The sequence below is a fragment of the Strix aluco genome, chromosome 1 (genome assembly GCF_031877795.1).
Source record: "Strix aluco isolate bStrAlu1 chromosome 1, bStrAlu1.hap1, whole genome shotgun sequence".
Taxonomy (NCBI): Eukaryota; Metazoa; Chordata; class Aves; order Strigiformes; family Strigidae; genus Strix; species Strix aluco.
This window is the reverse complement of record NC_133931.1, coordinates 154,632,047-154,655,088: the sequence shown is the minus strand read 5'-3', so window position 1 is coordinate 154,655,088 and position 23,042 is coordinate 154,632,047. Positions and strand designations below refer to the sequence as shown.

Sequence of the window (23,042 nt, the reverse complement as noted above, 5' to 3'; positions counted from 1 at the left end):
CTACCATGATTTTACACTGACTGCCGTTCACGTTGCACTTGAGAAGTACACACACACACACACACACACACACACACACACACTCTTACACACACACTTACCCTACCTGCTTTGGTTGTGACTTTCAGCAAATAACCATCCAAATCGACCTGAAATTGTGGTGTCTTGCAAGGTAGTGAGATGCGGGTCCCATTCCACTTCACTGTGAGGTGCTGCTGGAGGCTGATAGTGCTTCTGCCCAACACAAGGTCCACTGACTTTGTCCAGGAGAAAGAACGGGTCCGACGGGCATCGTTTTTTACCAGCACCTGAAAGGGCGAGGCAGAGGAGGAGCAGTCTTTTGTCAAAACGTACTGACATGTTCCCTGAAAGTTAAATGTCCGTCCATCAAAAGTGTTGTAGTGAGGGTCTCCAAATACAGTGCAAACTCCAGGCTCTGCAGGTGAGTGAGAAACAAAAGAGCCATATCAGGATCAATCAGTCTGAAAAAAGCAGTTGATAAGAACTTAGAGCACGCCGCTCTCACCTAATCTATCTGCTCTACAGGGCAGATTTGGCTGACGCCCACTAGGAATATATATTTTTGAAAAACGGAAGCTTCATGACTTTAGTCGAAGTCTTCCCCAAAGTGGGTGTGAATCAAAGGCCAATTGATACCTGGTGCAGCATAGGAAGGCTAACCTGTAGCTAGGAACCAAAGGCATATCTTCCAACTTACATGTATATCCCTTAAATATAATGTACCACCTGAACAGTTTAGGTTATTACAATGCCTCTGAAATTTTTCAAATTAATTCATTTCCAAAAAATACAAGCCCCACTCATCATATCAGAGCAGGCAGATCCCTGGGCTTGCAGAGCCCACACGTCTCTGGAGATGTGTGGTGGGAGCCTTCCCACCTAGCTTCAGCTTTGCAAACATGAAATGCCTAGTCTAAGCAGTTCATCCAGTCTCCATCTCACTGACAGAGAGAAACAGACATGACTAGAAGGTCTTTCATCTCACCAGTTTTAGACATCTCTTTTAATACATGGGGAATTACTCTCTGGAGGAGCCTGTCTCTCTGCTGCCAGCTCTGGGAGTGCAAACAAGTATCTAAGGCTACAGGCATTCCTCTCAGACAGTTAAATTCCCCTGGGATAAGCTCCCACCCTTAAATTGTAACGTGGGAGCAAAGCCTAATCCACTAACTGAAACAGAATTCAAAACAACACATGCATATTTTTGAGGCTAATTTTAATGTCCCCAGTTAGGCAGAGGTGATCCCCTGAAATTAAAAGTCATCAGACCACTTTAGCAGGACCTGGTTCTGTCCATATTTTACATAGACACACTTATAAATATTATACATTTATAAACTAGGTACATGTATGGTTTTTCCCCAAATTATTTGTAGAACCAGAATCTTTATTCAGTGTTACAAGCTATCACATATGTTGTTTATACACAACTGACTTGTGGTAGTCACTGTTATCATGGTACCAACTAAAAATCAGTAATACATGACTAATGATGCAATGACTATCTAAGGGCATGGTATCGTTACCAATCGTTTGCAACATTATAAATGGAGGGAGATTTCTTATTGATGCTTGCAGCCATATGCTGGTCAGAAAAGTTGCAGCTCAAAGGCAGAACATTTCCACGCTCATGTCAATGACGCTGTGTTACCCTGCAGCTACCCAGCAATTGATTGAATTGCCTCGCAATCAAAGACAGCAGCACATTTATTTGCATTGCAGCCTTCTGGTATAACAATAGGTCCTAACCGCATCTCATTGCTGCTGTTCCTGGAAGAAGGAGTCTCAAGGCAGAAATGCACACTGCTATTGCCAGCTGGATACCCATGGGCTGAGGCTGCTTTTGAAAGATGATGCCTGTATTAGGGGGAGATCTTGGTGCAGTAACAAAATTTGACTCAGTAATCAGAGAGCTGTGAACAGCATCAATCAAAAAAAGAAAAAAAACAAATCCCAACAAAGGAGGGGAGAGTAACAAGGAATACAATTTATTTACTGAAAAAAAAAATTATCCAACTAACAATGGCTCGCCTGAAAAGGCAGCTAAAAAAGGCCAATTCAAACCTACAAAAAAGAAGGAGACATGGATATTATGGAGAAGAGGCAGGGAACTCTTCAGTGGAGTACAATGCAGCTCTGACCACAATACACCTTTCTCAGCAGGGTTTTTCAGCCTAGGGAGAGTGCTATGCTGAAGCACCTATAAGGTTTCTGGCATTTTTCTAGCTGTAGTTAAAAAGCATCCAAGGATACCTACACGGAGACACAGAAAATGGGGCTGAAGGGGACCCCAGGAGACATTACGTTTTCCTTCTCCAGCTGTAATGCAGAATCACCTGTACCTATGCTATTCCTGACAGACATTTATCTAACCTGCTCTTAAAGAGCAGTACTAAGAGCAACTCCACAGCCACCTCTGGCAACATGTTGCAGTGCTTGGCTGTCCTTACTGCAAGCAAGGTCTTCCTAAAGTCTAACTAGAGTCTCCCTCACCGCATGGAACAGTGTCATCACAGAGCTGGTACCTGGGAGATTTGTACTTTACCCTTGCCACATGCATGCTTCTTTAGCTAAACCAGTACCTAGTCTTGGCATCATTATTACGCCTCTTTACTATGTCTGGCAACTAGGGACAAGAATTTCAATTTCTCAAGGACATCATGTTGACAGCTCCATTAAAAGTCAAAATGAACCACATTTGATCAACAGCTCTTGAAACCAGGACCAACGGACTTTAAGCAGAGCCTGAAAATCAGACACTTAGATAAGAGAGTGCCTTTAAAAACATGCACTTCTGTGAGTCTCGTTCTTCTCATTGATGCCAATGAGGATCTCAATAACTGTTTTCCAAAGTCCATAAAAAGATTGATTGATTCTCCATAAATTGTCAGGAACCATATAGTTTTTAATCATCAACATAATTTTTACCAATGGGAAAAAAATCCACAGATTTTATATTGACACCATCTGACTTTATCAATACTAAATCATATTTCTGATTTCCTTATGTACTCATGTAATTATCTGCATGATGAATATCAAGATATATTCTATTACTTGCCTAGATTCTACTTCATTTTTTCAGGCTTTAATTTTTCTTTAAACGTCATGACAACTTTTAAAAAAACAAGGAAATCATCAACAAAAAAATCAGTCCAAACATAAGTGAAGATTTCAGAGGAGAGAACTGTTTTTTGTCTGCATTTCTAGAGGCCAAGAACATGGACATGTTATACATGTTATTAACTAACATATCGGGAGGGGGAGGCTCGTTCTTTACCTAAGCAAGTGGCTAAGAAGCAAGACATGAGAGGAACAAACATAATTTAGAGATGTGCAAGTAAAATTGATAGTACCAATGGGATCCAAAGGAAATATTTATTTTTAATTTCTAATGTGTTATGCAGAGTAATGTTGTTTTATGTTATGTTACATCGTGTCACGTCATATGTCAACTTGATGCAGTGCAGTTAAAATAAAAAAGAATGTATTTTGGACTGGATAGCTGAATGTCTGATCCAAATTTCACTGTTTTCTTTAATAACCAAGGAAATGGGGGAGGGAAAATCTACCTAAAAACAGACTGAATAATTGATTCTCTGATATCACAGCGTAAAACATTCTTGAAAGGTTTGCTAAAATTGTGGGTTTAAGGAAAAAAGTCCACACCCTGCAAGAGTGTGTGTGATAACTCTGGCACTGCCAATAAGAAGAACTGGCTAGCCTAGAAATAAACCTTAAATACCGGGTGTAACAAGACTGCAAAAGACAGGCAACATGAAAAGAGTTCCTGCCATTTTTAGGTTTTGGGTTGTTTACTTCCTTTTGGGAGAGTTTCAATCACATCATGTTTTATGGTTTGCTTCTTTTTTCTTTTTTCCTTTTTTTTCCCCTTCTGAAACAAACCAGTCTTTCTGCTTGGTTGTTTTTGAAACCTATTGGAAGCACCAGTTGTCTAGTTAGGATCATGTGTGACTTGCTCCTCTGTTGGGACATAATGAATGGAGAGGTGTTGTTGCATCACCAAAGCTACATTTCCCAACGCTGGAGTAGGAATTTTGCTAGCTTGTGCTAACAAGACATAGGGTCGTGGGTAAAGATCCTTCCCCTTTTTTCCTACAGAATATTATTCCCAACTTATTGCGGATACTCCTTGTCTCTATCAGCTGTCTAGGGTAGAGTTAGAAAAGGGCAATTATATACAATACTTCGCCCTAAGACTCCACCAGCCTCCAACTATTTTCAGCTTAGGGACTTTCTGAGCTAGACATGATTTTACTTTATTTAATAGACTTCTTTGAATTCGTCCAGTCTTCTCTTGAACCCAAAAATGTTTTTAGCATCGACAAAATCCTTGGGCAAAGTGCATGAAGAACCACTGACTCTTGCTTGTTTCAAACCTGGCATTCATGATCTTTGATGTCTTCTTTTGCTCATTTATGCATGCACATGAAGGCAAATATACTCATTCCCTCTCTGTCCCTGAAAACCAGAAATTTTTCAAAGGAGGACCCCAGAGCTATGTTCAGGAGGCTGTGATTTTCAAAATGCCTTAGGCACTCAGCTCTGATTAAACATTATTGAGAGCTGGCTGCAAACACCTCTAAACCTCTTTTGGAAATCCTGCATTTAGAATCCCAAATCAGTATTCAAAACTTCTGGCTTTCATAAAAGCTTCTGGGAGCTCGGCAGTTTTCACATTTGTTTTTTAAGCAACTAAATATGGACTGCACGCTTTTACATTTGACAATCTTAAACTACATGTGTGATTCATGCAGTTTGCTCAGGTCCCACCTAAGGCTCTACAGCTTACTTGCAAGCTAATAATAATAGCATTTAGGTGCTAAAGTGAATCCTATAGAATTCTTGGCACGCTTTCTTTGCACTTACAAATCACGTGCCCAATTCAAATGAAATAGTGACTTTCATTAGAAAAGGTAACGGGGAAGGTAACTGTGGGCAAGGAACACCGTTTTTGAAAACATGTTTATCTGTACAAAAAGGAAGCTGAAAAAGTAACAGCAAGGAAAAGAATATTTTAGCATTTCCTGAGTTTAAACATACGCTCATAAGGGGGGAAAAAAAAAGGTTTATGAAATCACAACCTGTTTTGGCCAATACAGAGGTATGAAAGTCTGAAAGACAACTCATTTCTAGCAAGTAGTGTGCTGAGTAAAGGTAAGAACCACTTATTGAAATAAGTGATTGCCAAAAAGTACCCTTCTGTCTTCCACCCAATGCCCCCAGCCCCCTAGACAGTATTTAGCCTTTCTAGAGAGGCGAGATATATATACTGCTTGGTGGAGGCCAGACAGACAGTCAGGACACACATCCTGACCAGCCGGAGACCACGAGCATATTGGCTGGGCAATTAGCACACTTGTAGCTCCAGAGCAGCCACAGGATATATTGTCTCTAGCTGGGTTTATTATTTGGATATATTGGGAATATAAAGGAAATGGGACACAAATCCATAGGAAATCAGGCTCTGTTAGCTCTGGTGCTCGTGGAATAGCTTGTTTTATTTTTTCAGGAGATCAGAGCAGTCAATTGAAGTCCAAGATGTCCAGATGTCTGGTCACACTATTTTGGGCTTGTAGCTAGTTAAGAGTGGCCAAGAAAAATATACTTTGAATTATAACTAAAATTGGTTTGGACACTTTCTAAGTAAGGAGAGGGAGGAAAAAATACAAGTTTACTAGTTAAGGGTGTTCTGGTTGCACATCTATAATTCATAACGATCTCAGCTTTTTAAAAATAAAATGAAACTTTGAATGCAATTAGCCCATATGCTGAATTAAGCCCTAAATCAAACAGAACACATTATTAACTTTTGAAAACTAGCTACAGAACACGCATAATAGAATTTCATTAGCTTTTCTGTAAAAAATGCATAGCCATAGAGTACTTTCCTCATAACTGCTGCACAGTGCAGCTTGATATAATACACATTACAAGGTGTGGTGTCAAAAACTCCACAGGAGTCTTTATGGTCTATTTCATAAATAAAATAGCTATTGCAATTTGTCCAAATACATATTTATATAGTAGACCATCACGGCTGAAACAGCTGAGGAGGTAAATCATGAACAGCATTCCAGTATGAATAAACAATTGCAGTCTTTTTGTTGATGTATTTCTCCATGGCAAGGAAAGAACACAAGAAACAGGACCAGCAGGGGCCTGTGTGGTCCTTTAGTCCCATTCCCTGTTCTCACATGTACCTACAATGCATAACCCCACTTTTTCATTTCTTTCTTTGTTTTTGGTTGTTTTTGTTTTTTTTTTTTTTTTTTTGCTTTGAAGACTCAGCACTTTTTTCAGTATTGCTATAAAAACACGTAAAAAGGATGCAGGGCCAGATGAAAGTACAAACCTTTACTCCTAAGGCTGGGCCCAAATGCCCTTGAGTTTTGTTTAGCTCCGTTGGTCATTCTGTCAATTAAAAAAGCTGCAGAATGACTTGTGATGAATGAAATTTTCTGTCCCAAAAGAGGACTTTACTGCAAAATTAATCATGTATACTCCTAGACCTAGATGACTGCAGTCCACTTTGAAAAAAACTTCATCCACAAAGCCTTACAATGACTTGGGTAAGGCTTTGTTAGGATTATTGATGATGATTAAAATATATCTACATGGTTGCAGTAGGAAGCTTTCATACTGCATACTGTAATTTCAGCAAGGCATATCAATTCTTTGTCAAGAACAAAGATTTAACCACCATTGCAAATTCCCATCTTTGTCTGGAGTTGAGAGCAGTCTGTTAATGTTATTTGAACTCAGGTTTAGTGTTTTCTTTTTTTAATATGAAAATGACCTTGGTCTAACATAGGATTACTTATTTATGGAATTGACGTCAGTGGTGATTTTTCTAAATCAAGCCCAAAAGAGTACATTTCATTACATTTTTACAGCAGCATAAACTAAACTGTTGAATTTTCCACTGGTATGACCACTGTGTTTAATTAGTGATAACTGTACGCCAGCCATGAAGCTTAAACAGCAACATGCCAAAACTAACCATAGTTAACTTCGGCAACAGTAGACAAAAGAGACTCTCCAGCCCTTTAGGAGACAAGGTACTTTTTCTCTCTGCAACAAACTGCTTTGAAAATAATCCTTTGATTATTTTTCATTTTTCAGTTTAAAGTGTATCCTTTAACAACGTGACTGTTTTTGACCCACTTCATAGAAATTGGCTGCATTTAAACTGTGCTCAAAGCTCTCCTGTGTACAGTATGTTCTTGTACCTCCTATGTTGTTTTTACTTTGGAAAATTAATATCTGCTGGACCGCCAGAAATGTCTGGTGTGTTAATATGTGGAGAGAGGATCAACATGAGTGGGTGGGTGAGGGAAAGGGCTGTGCATGTACATCTTATCTCATCAGAAATTGGCTGAATTAGCAAAGTTTCTAATTACTATCTGAGATAGTGATCATCACTGAAATCCTTATGCCTTTTGCCTATCTTATGTCATGATGAGATTTACAGCACTTCTGACGCAAAGGTGGAATTAGTTCCTTGCAAATGATAATTGTTAAAACGCTAATGTTAAAATAGCTAGTGGTAATCACCGCTGCTGTATGACAGTGGGTATTAAAGCTCTTTGATTACATTACCTAATAAAAGCTGGGAATGGCCTTTTAATCATAAAAGCTTAGAATCAGCTCAGCATCAGCTCTCCTCCAAATACAAAATGGGTCCATAGTGAGACTCCTCTCCAAAAATGGACCCCTCTGTTTTATGTGCAAGAGGAGCGTGCCACTACGGGAAAGTGCAATGAGCCTCCCAGCCTCATGTACAGGCAGTGCAATGCAGATAGGACCCATAAGAAGAGGCTAAGGGAATAAGGTTGGTTATCCTGAAGGCCTCGGGGAGACCTAAGAGCAGTCTGCCAGTATCTAGAAGGAGGCTACTGGGAAGATGGAGTCAGGCTTTTTACAGATCTGCATGGCAGGAAGACAAGCAACAATGGTCTACTCTTATTTTCATATGTCTTATAGTCATGACCATTCTGTTCTTATATCATCAATAAGTTCTGACTTTTTACATAACTGGTTCCTAAATGAGTTATTTCTACTTTGAAGAAATCTATTTTTTTGCCTCCCTCTCCCATGAACCAATTACCACAACTCATCACTCTCTGGCAGCATTTCTGAAGGAGTCACTGTACTGTCTTCTTTTTAACTGCTTACAGTAGAGGGTCTCCAGTGCTTTGAGGGAATGGCTGGCCTCATTATTTTCCTCCCCCTCTCATGTTACAAAAGAACACATGACAAAGGTTAAATGAGACTGAAACATATGAACAGAGGCAAGATAGAGATCAATAAATTCATGATGCTAATGACATGTCATGTTCAAGCAGAGATCTATGCAAATTTCTTCTCCCTTGAAACTGAACTAACATGAAATCAATTGTTGGTCAGTGGAATCCTGTCTCATTTCTCCCTCTGCTCAGTATTATTTCAAGTGTTTCTGAGGTTGCCACTTGTATTTAATTTCATTTTGATACTGAAGACTTGCAAACTAGATTTATTTTGTTGTAAGTTACATGTTCCAAAACAATTGAGCTGCAGAGTGGAAAAACAGGTATTTAGCATATGGAATTTGTGCAATCCAAGAGCACCCAGAACTGAGCTGATCAGCAAAACCAATTTGACTTTAGACAAAAGAATAGGCAACAGTCTCCTTAAAAACCTGTTCCTTCTTTCAGAAGCCTTCCTATAAATCATAAAACCCCATTTTAGCAGTCTGTCCCTATTTGGTAAAACACTTAAACACGACCTGAAGGAAATGCGCAATTGTATCCTGTTAACTTCAGTGAAGACAGGTCTCCCTGTTGACTTAACTAGGACAAGCTTAAAGATAAGTATTTGTGTAAGTGATTTGCTGGCTAAGAGAGAACGCAAGTGATATCATAAGATGATCATTCTTGAAGTGAAGAGTAAAGGGATAAAAAGGTGATGGTTGAGCTAAACATCATAGAGACAGAAGGAGAGCTTTCTATTGTACTTTTCACTGCTGTCCCAGACTGTGTCTCAGATTTCTGCGCACCTTTTTTAAACTCTCACAAATCATCTGCAAAGGTGTTGGATTATATATACACATAGCTGGGCTGTTATTTACAGTATAAAAGGTACCCACTCCTAAAAGTTACAACACTATTCATTTGCTCATTTTATTGCCTACAAATTTCACAGACCAACATATCCTTCAAAAAGCAGCAGCTCACATTTGACAAAAATAGTGTTATTTGCAAAAAGTAAAATAAAATAAAAATTAAATACCCAGCCATTTTATTTTAAATTTACAGATTTATAGGAAGCAAAATCTGTGGCCAGCAATAATCACCTGCCCTTTAGCCTTCTTCTAAATAAAAGGCAGAAAAGCAAACATAATTCTACTACATTTATTTTCTCTGAAAGAGTAAAAAAGAATTTAAAGAATGTGAAGAAAGAACTTACTTTCAGTGCAAATAGGACAGCATCCTTTTCTGTTCAGGATTTTACCCTAATTGGGAGAAAGACAGGCTGATTTAATGAAAGAGTTTTTGGTGCAATGACTGTGTTATGTTGTAAGGCTGGATAAGCCTTTGAAAATAGTTCAAGTTGTGTTTGAACTCAATGCCCTGGTTACAGCTTCAAATATCAGGTGCTAAAAACAGACAGAACTATTCAAAGAGCTTCCTGGCAGTCATAAGAAATGAAATACTAAAAGGGTTCTCTGTTACCGCTTTTCTGTTTAGTGTATGAGAGAATTTTGGACTCATGTATTCATGGATATCTAAAGCAGACTAGTCATTGAGTTAACAAGATTGCTACCTTTTCCCCCACCTTCCAAAATATATACAACACATTTCCTATGCACACCCTTTTAATTGACACACAGAGCCAATCTGCTCCACATCCACCCCCACACTCCCCCCAAATCATTAGTTTTTCCTCCAAAAAGGAAGGAAGGAAGGAGGCACTGGTAGAGATCTAGTTTGGACAGATTTCTTTCATGGCTAAATCTTGTGGTATCTCTCACCAAAGCATATTACCAATCATGAATCAACCTCCCCAGTGAAGTAAATGGGCATGTATCCAAGGATGTGCAACATCTAAAAGCAAACAATTTGCTCTAGTCATAGTAACATGGACAAAAGGTTTGGGTCTTTATTTACCATTCTGCCCAGGTCAATTTTATTTATGGTTGTGTCTCACACAAGGCTGGCTAGAAGCAGGAGGGTTGCTTCTGTGTACGTACATTCATGCTCCTTTTCAGTCTTCATCGAATTAAAAGATGTTCTATCTGATTTTACTTAAATTCCCTTAAGCTAACCGCCAAGGTAGAGGATAAGCCTGGAAAATTTCAGACTGAATGATGTGTTTTTCCAAGCAAAAACTGGCAAGAACTTATGGGGATATTGGAGCTTACCCGTATTCCCATACAGGGCATATGAAGCTGTGCTGCTCCCCAGCACTGACCCTTTGCTCCAATAGTAGTTGAACACAGGGAAAGTCCCATTTGTGTAACCACTGCTCCTGCTCCCCACCAAGCAGGTGAGTAAGGAGCAGCCAGCAAGAGCAAGCAAACAGAGCTGTGCTACTCTGGCCACTCAACAATGAAAAAAAGCTTGTGAAAACAGACAAGAAATAGGTGGCAGGTCTATGCAGAGAGCGGGGAAGTGGGCACAGGCAGCAAGCCCTACTGCTGTCTGCCTTGCTTTCTTCCTACAGTTTTGACAATGTGCATGGGGAGAAATGAACTCCAAGTATCTGCTGGCAGACTGGAGTGGAGCACGCTCCGTCCTGTGTGTGCTTGATGGACAGGGAAGTGATCTTACCCCTGTACTCGGCACTGGTGAGGCTGCACCTCAATTCCTGTGTTCAGTTTTGGGCCCCTCACTACAAAAAGGACATTGAATGACTCGAGCGTGTCCAGAGAAGGGCAACGAAGCTGGTGCAGGGTCTGGAGCACATGTCGTACGAGGAGCGGCTGAGGGAACTGGGGTTGTTTAGTCTGGAGAAGAGGAGGCTGAGGGGAGACCTCATCGCCATCTACAACTACCTGAAAGGAGGTTGCAGAGAGCTGGGGATGAGTCTCTTTAACCAAGTAATAAGTGATAGGACAAGAGGTAATGGCCTCAAGTTGCGCCAGGGAAGGTTTAGGCTAGATATTAGGAAGTATTTCTTCACAGAACGGGTTGTTAGGCGTTGGAATGGGCTGCCCAGGGAGCTGGTGGGGTCTCCATCCCTGGAGGTGTTCAAGAGGCAGGTTGACACAGTGCTGAGGGATATGGTGTAGTTGGGATCTGTCAGTGCTAGGTTAACGGTTGGACTAGATGATCTTCAAGGTCCCTTCCAACCTAGATGATTCTGTGATTCTGTAGCTGGATGGCATGAATGAGAGCTTGGTGATGACTGCACTTGGGCTCATCATCCAAATAGCCCATCACAGAAATTCACTGTGTGCTTGTCTTTGAATGTGCAAAGTGAACAGACTTGAGGCACATCTGGACTTAAGAAAAGGGCTGGATCATAGTTTCACTGGCAGTGTGGACAATGCTTAGATGTTTGTGTGACCACCAGGCCCCAGAGCAAAGAGAATAGCTGAGGCCCAGGCTGCAACAGGGAGACCTACCAAGCACCTGCTAGGACAAAACCCCTTAAAGGATGAACCATTAAAACTGTACAGAAATAGGGAGATTGGCAACATTTATTTGTACAAACGGAAGACTTGCAGCTGAATGCCACACACTGTACTGCACAGCCTTACCTTTCCATTTCAATAAAAGAGTTGAAGTCATCAGCCGAGGTGGAAGTGGCAAGAATTCAAGTGAAATTGGAATCTCCAAGGCAGCCTGCTGAGGCTGGTTACTTGAGCCACCATGTTGGCCCAAGATCCTGTTTTTGTCTTGTAGAATAAGGAAATCCATTATTGCTAACATGTGCTGCAAGAGTTCGTTAGCATTGAGGGTTCCCTTAGGAGTGGGCTAAGTGATGTGATCCCATTTTTCCCTATGAATATTTATAAGCAGACCACATTTGAGTCTATTTATTTTCTGGGATTTTTCTTCTTTTTTATGAGGTTTTCAATTTTATGTCTGAGGTTTTTATTTTCTATTTTTTTAAGGCAAGACTAATTGCGGGGGGGAAGGGGGTTGTTTGGTTGTGCAATAGCAACAGCTGTTGTTTTTTTGTGCCTCATTTGGCACTAGAGTAAAAACAGCAACTTTTTGTTTGTAATAATAACAGATGTGTATAACATTAAATGCAGTCTGCACTAGAGATGGGAGAACGTGTTCTGAATAAATTTTCAACTCACTTGAAGTTCACGGGTTCAAAATTTACCCACAGAACCAAACTCTGCAAATGTCTTCACATGCCATGAATTTAATTCTATTAACTTTTGCACAGTCTTGGAGGACAGAAAAGGCTGTATGCTATAAAGTTCATCAGGCTTTCCTCTAGCAGTACAAAAAGTGACATGTCCATGACCACTGACCATTACCACAGGCTTACATTGTTAGTGGGGAATGCAAAGGCGTAAGGAGAGAAGGCAAGGCAGAAAATGGTAAGGATGGGTAATCAGAAAGGAGATGGCACAAGGCAAGAAAGTGGCTGGAGCAGGGCTAGGGCAAGTGAATAGCAAATTAGGCAAGAAAAGGTCTAAAGGGTCTCTGAAACTCAGTCCTGCCAAGTGTTGAGCTTACTCCCTTTCTATAAAGTATTTAAGCATGTGTTTAAGTTTAAGCACACATGGAGGGCCTACTAACTTCAGCAGGACTGGACACATGCTTAATAGCTTTGCTGGATGAGGGCCAGCATGTACCGCACCTTGCAGGCTGTACCGCACCTTGCAGGCTGTACCGCACCTCCAGGTAACAGAGAGGGAATATCTATGTGGAGTCAGCAGTCAGAAAGTAAGAAACAGAAACCACAAGCCACAAGGCTCACTAGAAGCCCAAAGAGGACTGATTTTACTGTAAATATGACAGGAGGGATTGAATTTGCGAGATATATTGCCTCTGCTGCAGATGAAAAGAAGCTGAGAAAGACACTTCCTGTAATTACTGATACAGGATTAAATGCTGCGAAAGAATAAAAGAAACAGAAAAATGTGCCTAGCCATATGAAGAAAATTAAAGAAATGGCAGAAACTGTCTTCAAAAACATCCAACATGTTGAATAATACAAATGGTTGCACAGTATTGGAAATTTCTGCAGAATTACCACTTTGAAACTCATCCTTTTGAGAAATAATTGACCAAAAATCTGTGTTGATCAATTACATAATATTCCATCACCAAAAACACCCACATCATGCAAAGAGTATTAAGACTGCATGGTAGAGCATTTAAGTCAAGGAATAATATTGTAAATTCCTTGTGAATCTTCAATCCTTTTACACTCAGTTGTGTGTATCACAACACTGTTTAATGAGATAATTTTATGTGGCCTGACACCCTAAGGGACACTAAACAGCATTTTATTCCACAGCAGTCTTCAAGCGTCAGTAGAGACTGCTCACTGCCAGAAGTATTGTGAAGAGAGAAAAGAAATGGACTTCACACCCCTACAGTTTGCAGAGACAGCAGCATAACTCTATGCATGATATCCAGACTTTTAGTATCAGAATCACTAACATATCTGTGTCTTGAATAATGTGATGTGTTTAATTAACGTTTATAGATTTGTGACAGAATATCTCATCAAAGGGAGTGGAGCATAGATGAAAAGTAAAAGATTTAAATCCACTAGCATACATTATTTGCTTTAAAATTATTTGGTACCCACTTGGAATAGGAAAACAAATCTCACTCTAGAATTTACATTCTTTCTCCTACTTGTCCTTCCAATTTAGCTTGGAAGAGAGAAATGTAATGTGTACCTGTGGAGAAGGGTGGGTTTGCATGCAGCTTGCTGTAGACTCCATTTTAAGGCACGAAGCAGGCTGACTGGTTAGATACTGGAAGGAATGGTGATGCTGGGTAACAAAGCTGGTCTTTTCAGACCTAAGGAACTGGACCTTGTCTGAAGACTCAACTCGAAGGTCTAGGGAAGTTTAGGACTTCACATTAACCTTGGAGCAGATCGCGTAGCAGCACTGAACAAGTTCATCAGTCAGTTCCTGCCACAGGACTTTTTGCTGCAGAATTTTTACCCACCACTATTTTCATTTTAGATCATCTTCAGCTGATCACCTCAATGCACAAATTTATATATGGGTACTGCTGAAGTGCTGTATTTCACTTAAGATATATATTAAGCCATATTAGTTATTTGATCTCAGTAGCATCTTAAATGTTGGAAATGCATCAGCATAGGGAAAATATAAATGAGATGCAGTGTGTGCTAGGTTCTCAGCCAACAAATAATTTGAAGAGACTGGAAGAGTCCAAGCTCTCACCTCCTGCTTATACTGTGAATGGCCTGAAGGGAGCAAACCTGATTGCCATGAGCCACATCAGGTTCCCAGAAAAGCAGCTCCATTTGTTCACACTTCCCAAAATGTATGGAACATCTCACGTGAGGCCCATTAACAGGAGAACTGCCCTCTGCAGTGAGTGCCAGAGTGACAGGAAAAGGATGTCCCCTCTTCTGAGGATGCAAGCATCACTCTTGCAGCTAACTGTCACAGCAGAACAGGGAGTGCCAAGGTACAGGCTCTCTATTCTACCACTGCTTCTGGCTGTCAAAAGTTCACACGTATAAAATTTTACAAACTAGAGTTTGTCATTTAAAATTTTATACCTAGGTGTCTGTGACTCATATTTTCCCCACTGGCTTCCAGGATGGAGAAGGAAACACTGAGAAGGTGTAATACTAACGACTTGGCTCTCTCTTCTGCAGTTCTGTTCAACGATCTGCCCCTACATGAGGTGCTATTTAGAGCTCCCTCTTCTGAAAGCTTGAGCCATTAAAATAAAATAATTTGTCAGTGACAGAAACAAAGATTGACTTTAGCTCGAGGTTTCAAGTAATGCTAATTTTTGAAGCAATTAAGTAAAGTTACAATTACACCACTCTTTTGGGTTCACTTCAGACTTTCAAATAAAAAATACTCAGGCTGCAACCATAGAGAAAGTAGCATGGCTTGACTGAAATAATTTGCTTAGCTTTGTCTAATTTACATTTTCAACCAAGTATTAAGCCTCATATGCACTGAGAAACGCAAATACAACAATCTCCCGTGGCTTGCCGTAACAATATACATGCTCTTGAAATATTAACATAGTCATCTCCCCACTCTATAAAGCTATTAAATATATGGGAAAGAGATGTTCCAATGCAGATACCTGAGACAGAGAAAGTTAAAGGGAGGAGGAGAAAAGGAGCACAGAGTCTTCAGAGCAAGGACAGAGGCAGGAAGCAGTAGCACACTTGGGGAATGCCAGCCTAAATTAATATGCCAGAGGATCCCTTCTTTCCAGTCTGCATGCCCCACTGCCATGCACACACTTCCAAGAAACACTGAAAAAGATAATGGTGGAGAAAAAAAAGAGAAGAAAGCTCTGTTCTTTAAAAAAACTCACATGAGGACAGCTGCTGACTGGAATGCACTGTTTCTTGCGACACTCTGTCTTGCCTTTCACACAAGCACAGATGGTGCAGTTCACAGAGGACCACATCTCTCCATCCTGCAGGAGGGAACATGATATAGTATCAGCTGGGGTGGCAACAGGAAGCTATTTCAGCAATGTATCATTGCACAAGAAAGGATGACTTTCCCTGTTGGCATTGTGTCATTGTTTAGTCTAAATTATTTTGAGGTGTCTGTCCATGGCCAGTCGGATTAAAGACAAAGATCAAATTCAGCAGGGTGTTCTTCCCCTTGGCCCTCTAGGTCAGAAATTAATTTTCTCAAGGCTAACCAAATCACATTTGCATTTTTCATTAGTGTCCTGATTATTTGCATTGTTTTCTCTCCAGTATGTGTCTGAGATGTGATCACACCTACCACAAATTTTCATTTAAGCTCACATAATTAGAAAAATCTGATTCACTGGGTTGAGTGATGTCTTTAAGTTGTTGCACGTGAAAGTATTTGATTAAGATGTCAGCATATAGTAAATTTATTCCCAGATGCAGCATCATTTTGACTTAGGGCAGGAATGGTCGAATAACGAATTCTAATTTAGATTACTTACAGCACTTTCACAGATACTTGATCCACTAAACATGTGAAAATGTTTAGAAGAGATACAGTGCTGAACTTCTCAAATGCAGAGCAGGTAGGACAGTTTATGTATGGCTCTTAAAGTATTAGGTGCAGAGTAAAATATGCCTCATGTTCTCATCCCCACTTACCTGGGAAGGACTGATTGTGGAACTGCCCCGACTCCTTTTTACACAGTGTTGCATCTGCCAAGTGTGGTTCCTAAAACATTCTGTCTCACCCACTTACAGTCTTGTGCTAGCCTGCTTAGAGCCAAAATGTGCATGTTTTCTGTTTACAGGGCTGCTGTGAAGGAAGGGTGAAGATAGACCTGACAGGAACAGGCTGTCCAACCAGACAGCTGTGAACAATTACGTGCCCACCTCAACATGATGTTCTGACCAGAGAGAAAAACAGACTAAATCTGAAATGCCAAGGAGCCTAACTTATTCAGCACAGCATGCTTGGTCAACAGCTGTCTTTTCCCTATTTTTTATTTCCAGGCCATGTTACAATTGCTTGGTTTTCTTGATGCAGCCCATGTTCTTGTGGGCCTCTAATGACTGCTCTCCAAGCATCTGCTAAGATACCAGAATATATCACAACTGACTGCATGCAGCTACCCTGATTTTTTGTCTCACAGCTGGTTTTGCACAGGAGTGCAAAAACACATTCGCTGTGCCCATTCTACCTGTGTTTGATGATTAACTTCAACAGAGCAATGCTGGGTTTACCTTTTTGCACATGAGGCCAGAAATGGGTGTACTGTCTCGTTATTTTTTCTTACTTCATATAATACTTGGTAATATAATAAAATCTTCACAAGAAGCAGAATATTTTAGTTGGGTGCCTAAGAAGCGGGCATTTGTTCCTGAAGCACAATAGCACCAGTGTGAAAGTGCCAATCAGATGGAGTATAGTCTCAGCATACAGTAGGTTCACATGTAATTTCCAGAATAAACACTTCGGCTATGTACACAAAAGATGGAATAAATGGGAAGCAATTCTGGCTGAGCAAACCAAGTATTCACAAAGGATTTAACATTTGATCTGATTCAAGGGTCTCTTAATTCACAGATGGCCCATGAGGTGACAGAATCTTTTTCAGACACAGTGTGAAAAAAGCCGCACCACTTGGAAAAACAAACAGGGTCTCTGCAATAGCAGAAGTGTTCTGCAGGGAATCCCTTGTGACTTGAAAACTTTGGGTGAGAGTGCAGTAGGTAACAGTTATTACATGGCTATTCCAATACAAGATGTCAGGGGTGCTGTCCTTAGCAGAGATGTGAAATGTAGTAAATCAAGATGAGTAACTTTCAGCCAAGAGGAACTTCGCAAAGATCCTGTTGGCTCAGCTATGGAAGAGATTCTCTGGCTCAGTAGATAAAGCCTACATACCACTCAGAATATCTTCTCCATGAATATCAGTGTTTGTTTGGGAAACCAGAGCATTACTATCTCATACTAAAAATGCACTACTTGTCATGAAACAGCAGCTTGAATCTCTGCGTACAGAGAGGGAGACAACGTGTCACATCAAGAAGGAACTAATCTTTAACTACTGTGTATGAGCAGAATTTACACAAACTCAGAAAAAAAATAGCAGATGGCAAATTTTGCAAAGCTTTGTCTCTGATCGTTCCATCATCAACCAGGATGGTGAGGATTCTGCTAAAAAACAAGCCACAATACTAACTTACAGTAAACTCATGCTGTTTCAGCTGTTACAATAGCATCTATTCTTAAGCCACACCTGAAACTTTACCTGGAAGATCTTATTGCCAAACTTGCACACTTTCACTTCCTCAGGAGAGATATATGAGACACACTCCTTGCAGCAGTGGTCTTTGCTTTTATTGCATTCACCAGGAAGTAAGCACCTCTTCTTACATATCACTGTTGAATCCTAGGTAAAAGGACAAAAGGAAATCATTAAATCATCACCAAGATATTTGTGCTCCTGTGTGTCCTTGCCATAACATTTCTGCTTGCTTAATCATTGCATCCACCCAAGCTACAGCCCAACTGTTTTGAATAGGTCAGCTCAGAGAAAATAAAAATTATTTATTGGATTAAGGGAATCTTTCATGGTCTGTGAAGCTAAAGATCAGCTTGTACTTCTGTTGGTCTGCAAAATCTTACTGATTTGGTGACGCTTTCATTTTTTTGCCTAGGTGCAAAAGTGCAAGTGGCCACAGTCATGTTAGGGAACTAAAAAAAAATCACTGTCCTTCAGCAGAGATGTGGTAATTCACCATTTAGAAGCTCCTCTTCCACTGTAATGTAAATGTAAAGAGGATCACATAGTCTGAGTAACCTCATTTTGCATCACACAGAATCAGGCATCATGGCTCAGCTGAGGCAGTCAGTAACTTTAACTTTCCTAGCACAACTGCAAGTGCTCTTCAGATCAGATTCTCAGGGACCACACAAGATGCCAAAGAAGAACAGTATCAGGGCTTACAGTCCCACAGCCCTACGAATTACTGCTAAGTCAGACAAGCCGCAGCACACAATACCAAAGCACTGTGGACTTACCTTGCATGTACACATTGTGCAGTTGTCATAAATAAATGAGGATCCATTATCATACACGTTGCTGTGAAAGAGGCAGCTTCCAAATGGGAGGTCAAACACTTTCCTCTGCCCTGAATATAAATAAACAGTAATAGAAACAGAATGTGGTTGAAAAGATGCCATATTGTCAACAAAAATAGTAGGGCTTATTGTCACCAGACCAAATTCATGTGCAATGTGTCATTTGCTATGTGTTTCCATTTTGGTGTGAAAAAAACATGTACTTTTAACAGTTCACTGTTCTTCTAGCACACATTCATCTGTACAAATTCTACCATAGGAGGGAATATAAATATGATTTATAGGATGTTTATATTGGAAAAATCTTTCTTCTCCTTCTCATTATAAAGTGCACAGTGCAGCTAAAGGAATAAGTAAGCACTGCAAACTCTTAGGGTAGTTACACTTAAACTAGTTCAAACAGTCTTTAACTTAATGCAATAACTTATCAAATAAAGCAGCCTTAACTGGTTTTAGCATATCTACCTCAGGGGTTCACAGCAGCCAAACTAAATCAACTCAGTAACACTGATGTAAAAAATAGATAGGTGTTGTCCAGTCTCAATAAGATAGCTTGGTGTGGGTCACAACGTTGCAAGAAATACAGGCATTTGCATCATTTATGAACAGAATGAGGGCATCATACGCATTAGTTTCCATAACCCTTAAAATATTTGGGTTTCATGAGAGCGAGGCAAGGTTTAGAGCACTATACAAGGAAGGCAGCATCAATATCAAAACCTCCCTGAAGTCCTGCGGTCCTGCAAGCACTTTCAGATCCAAGTGGCAACACACTTTGCGGTTCTGCAAGCTTCTCTTATTCCTCAGCTTCTTTCTTAGTAGGTTATTTTAAACAAGTGACCATTAGGATACATAAACATCAGCTCTTTACACAAACACTACACTTATCTTTCTGGTTTTGAATACCTTCCCCTCTCTACTTTTGGTGGCAGCCAACTAGTAAGTTCTTTATGAGTGGCTGCCAGTCTCCCAGCTTATCATTTCTGAGGTCTGATGTTAAACAGGCATCAATTCCGGGGTAGGGAATGGCTACTGTAAATACATACAAGAAGTCACTAAGTACTAGGCCAATACTTTAGCTCTCAAACCACCAGGTCTCGACACACTGTAATTCAATAATTCTTGATAAATGTAGAACAGTTTCAAAGACAAAGGTTTCATTTTTCTCTATTAGTGAGCAAAAGGATAAGCACACAACAAAATCCATTGGATTAGCCTTGAGTTTTTACAAATCTAATGTTAAAATAACTATTAAACAAAAGTTAAGAGATAATTGCTATTGTTCAGTTAGACACAATTTGAACATCTCTCTCTTGCAAATTAGCTACCTTGGATTAATCTGTGTTTGGTTAACCAGTTTTCCTTTTACTGTATGTGCATCTTTCTGAAAAGGCTTAATTTCTCTTGCAGGACTGACATATGAAATCAGTTGAGGATGCTCAGTAGCCCTAAAAAGAACCGCTCTACATCCATACACACCACTTATGGACAAAGCCCAGCCATAGTCCTGCCTGTAACAACACTTCTACCTCTCTATGTGGGGCCAGGACTTCAGCTGCATAACTTATGTCAACAAGTGAACGAAGTCCAGTTCTCTCTCACACCCTCTTGCCATGTCTTGCAAACCACCCAGCACAATACCAGGTGGCCAACCCAGTTCATATAGTTGGTAAAAAAACACTGACAAAGGAGCTACCACTTTAAAAGATGTGGTGGTGAAGATATTGGTTTAATAGTTGACTTTGCTGGCTCCTAACCACTAGTTAAACTAATAATTCAAGTCCCAGTAGAGTCCACAGCATTCTTCTAAGCTATATACGCTGAGTACCAGGAATTCAACTGCAGGGAGGTCCTCCACATGTTACTTTAAAAACTATGCCTCATCATCCCTGAAAACATTTCTCTTTCCCAACTTCCATGCAGTGTGCTACATATCCCTCAGCTCTACCTCCACTCCAGAACTCTCAACACGTCCCTGTGAATAGACATTATCTATTCACAGGTATATGACATGCTTTACAGCAAAGACCACATAAAATTAAAATCATTATTATTAGTGAACTTATTTACAGGCATTTCTAAGAGGGAAAAAAGAATGTAGAAAAATCCTCATGAAGCAGTCAAAAATTAAAGCTGGGTTTTCAATGCCTAGACCAAGGAGGAGAAGGTTCAGTTAGGAAAAGCATGGGGTGGAGAGCACAAGGGGAGTTTACAGAAGGAAAGGAAAAATGTCCTCAGCCAGAATAGAAGCTCAGTGTTTGGACTGTTCTCCTTTCCATTTCATTCCTCTACTGTATTACTCTTTGGTGTCGCGGTTAAATGTTCCAGGCAAATATTTATCTATAGGACTTCTCGATTAACAAATAAATAAATAAATAAATTTAGGTTTGTTTCAAGCAGTCAAAAATGTTCAGTATTATGAGAAGCTGGAACTCTCTATGGCTTGCTGCTACCAAGGCCAGACTTCTCTGTACCCCTAACCTACCCCTGAAAAGAGACTTTGGAAAGTAGTAAAGATAGGGTCAAAATGACAAAAAGTTTCTGTTGAAGAACGGGGAGTTATCAGCTCTGAAAATTTTTCAAACCTGGTTATAACCTCGTACAGCAAATTAAAGCTAATTTACTTGGTAGGATGCAAGTGCTCCTTGTTTATGAAATAGAGGGACACATGCTTGAGGAATGTTAACATGTGGGATCTGTGGACACTGTAAGTGCAAAATAAGGACTCTCCAAAGTCACTGCCTTCCTTGGCATGACTTGGAAGAACTAGCCCTTCTTAGAGGCCTCTGACTTACTGCTTTAAAATGTGTTGGAAAGACGTAATTGAAAATATTCCTGGCTGAAACTGTGATTCCACCTTAAGAAGGCAGACTCCTGGGTCCTTGGCCTCTCTGACAACAGCTTCTAAGAATGCATTTTCAGTCCAGAAGTTTCCTCTGACCTGCATTTCCTCAAAAACAAGAATGCAAATGCACACTCAAATAAAATTATGAGAGGGTGAGGTCTTTTTCTTGTGTCAGACTCCAACAAAACATTTCCTCCCGCCTCAACCCCCTTTGTAAAACATGTGTAATGAAGGTGGGAAACATGTCTATATTTGTCTCTCTAAGCAAGCCAACTGGTCTATGCTCAAATGCTCTTCTGCGGCTGCTTGCTTAGTACCACCCATCACAACCCTACACACTGACCCTGAGTACCTGTTTAAACCTGTACATTATAAACTCCACTGCACAATACTGTCTCTTCCACCTCCCACAATTTACCAGTATTGTGAAATACTGGTATAAAAGATGTTACTCAGAAACATATTGTATTAATTACAAAATTCCCAGGAAAAACACACTCACCTAAGCATTTGGGGCAACACTGTCCAGCAGGAATGTGACTGAGGTGCTGGGGACACGAGAGAATGGGGCAGACTTCTTGGATGCACTGTGTCCTGCCACCCTGAAGGAAAATAGGCTCAGTTAAAAAAAAAAATAAAGCAAAATGTCAAGTAGGCATGCACACACCCACACAGACTGGTAGCAAGTCTTGAAAAGCCTTAGACAAAGTGGTATTTGCCAACAGAAATTTCTGCTTGCATCAGGCATACAACGAACGTGTACAACTGTCCTTCGACACTTTCTATATTGCTTGCAGAGACCTTGGATTATTCATATTTTTTCATTCTCTCAAGCAATGAATGTAATGGTTGAAGAAACAGTGTCTTTCTATCTTATTTCTTGGTGTGGATATGAGAAAACCAGGGAGAATAAAATCATTATCCATGAACCTTTCCGGATGTTCAAAAAAGTTATTGAGCAATTTTTTACATTATTCTTCATCTCCTGTGCCATGCCCTTCTAGGCTTGTCTGGGACAGGGATTAAGTGCTGAAGCAAGATGAGAGCAGGTGTTCTTCTGCTATGTCCATGACCTCAGAAACCAAATAAGCCAAATCACTTAAGAAAGCACATTCTTGTTAGTCTCCAAGTGCAACTATGCAAACCCAGAAGGTCTGCTTCAGAGGACTGAAAACCAAGAGGGTATATGAAATTTTGAGAATGAATGAGGCAAGAAGAATAAAAAAATAAGCAACCTGGACTGGATATATCCTGGTGTATTAATGAATATCAGAAACAGAGAGAAGCAAAAAACACAGCAAAGACAAAAGCACAGAATATATGTCTAAGATATGTCTAAAGTTTTTATTCTGCTCTGTTGCCTGATTACTTCACCGTGTTTATAGAACACTGTGTTTAGCTCTGGACCCTCTACCAACATGTGCTCCATAC

At 40.2% G+C, this 23,042-nt stretch overlaps 1 protein-coding gene across 2 annotated transcripts in view; it reads right to left on the bottom strand.

Moving 5' to 3' along the window:
• BMPER (BMP binding endothelial regulator) overlaps nt 1-23,042 on the bottom strand; it is a 150,884-nt gene that overhangs the window by 51,120 nt on the left and 76,722 nt on the right. For both annotated transcript variants that reach the window (XM_074849815.1, XM_074849823.1), the window contains 6 exons: nt 22,114-22,213; nt 18,707-18,816; nt 17,934-18,074; nt 15,546-15,650; nt 9,490-9,535; nt 107-436 (listed from right to left, as the gene is read on the bottom strand). In XM_074849815.1, coding sequence (XP_074705916.1) covers nt 107-436; nt 9,490-9,535; nt 15,546-15,650; nt 17,934-18,074; nt 18,707-18,816; nt 22,114-22,213 — 832 coding nt within the window. The remainder of the gene's footprint in view (nt 1-106; nt 437-9,489; nt 9,536-15,545; nt 15,651-17,933; nt 18,075-18,706; nt 18,817-22,113; nt 22,214-23,042) is intronic.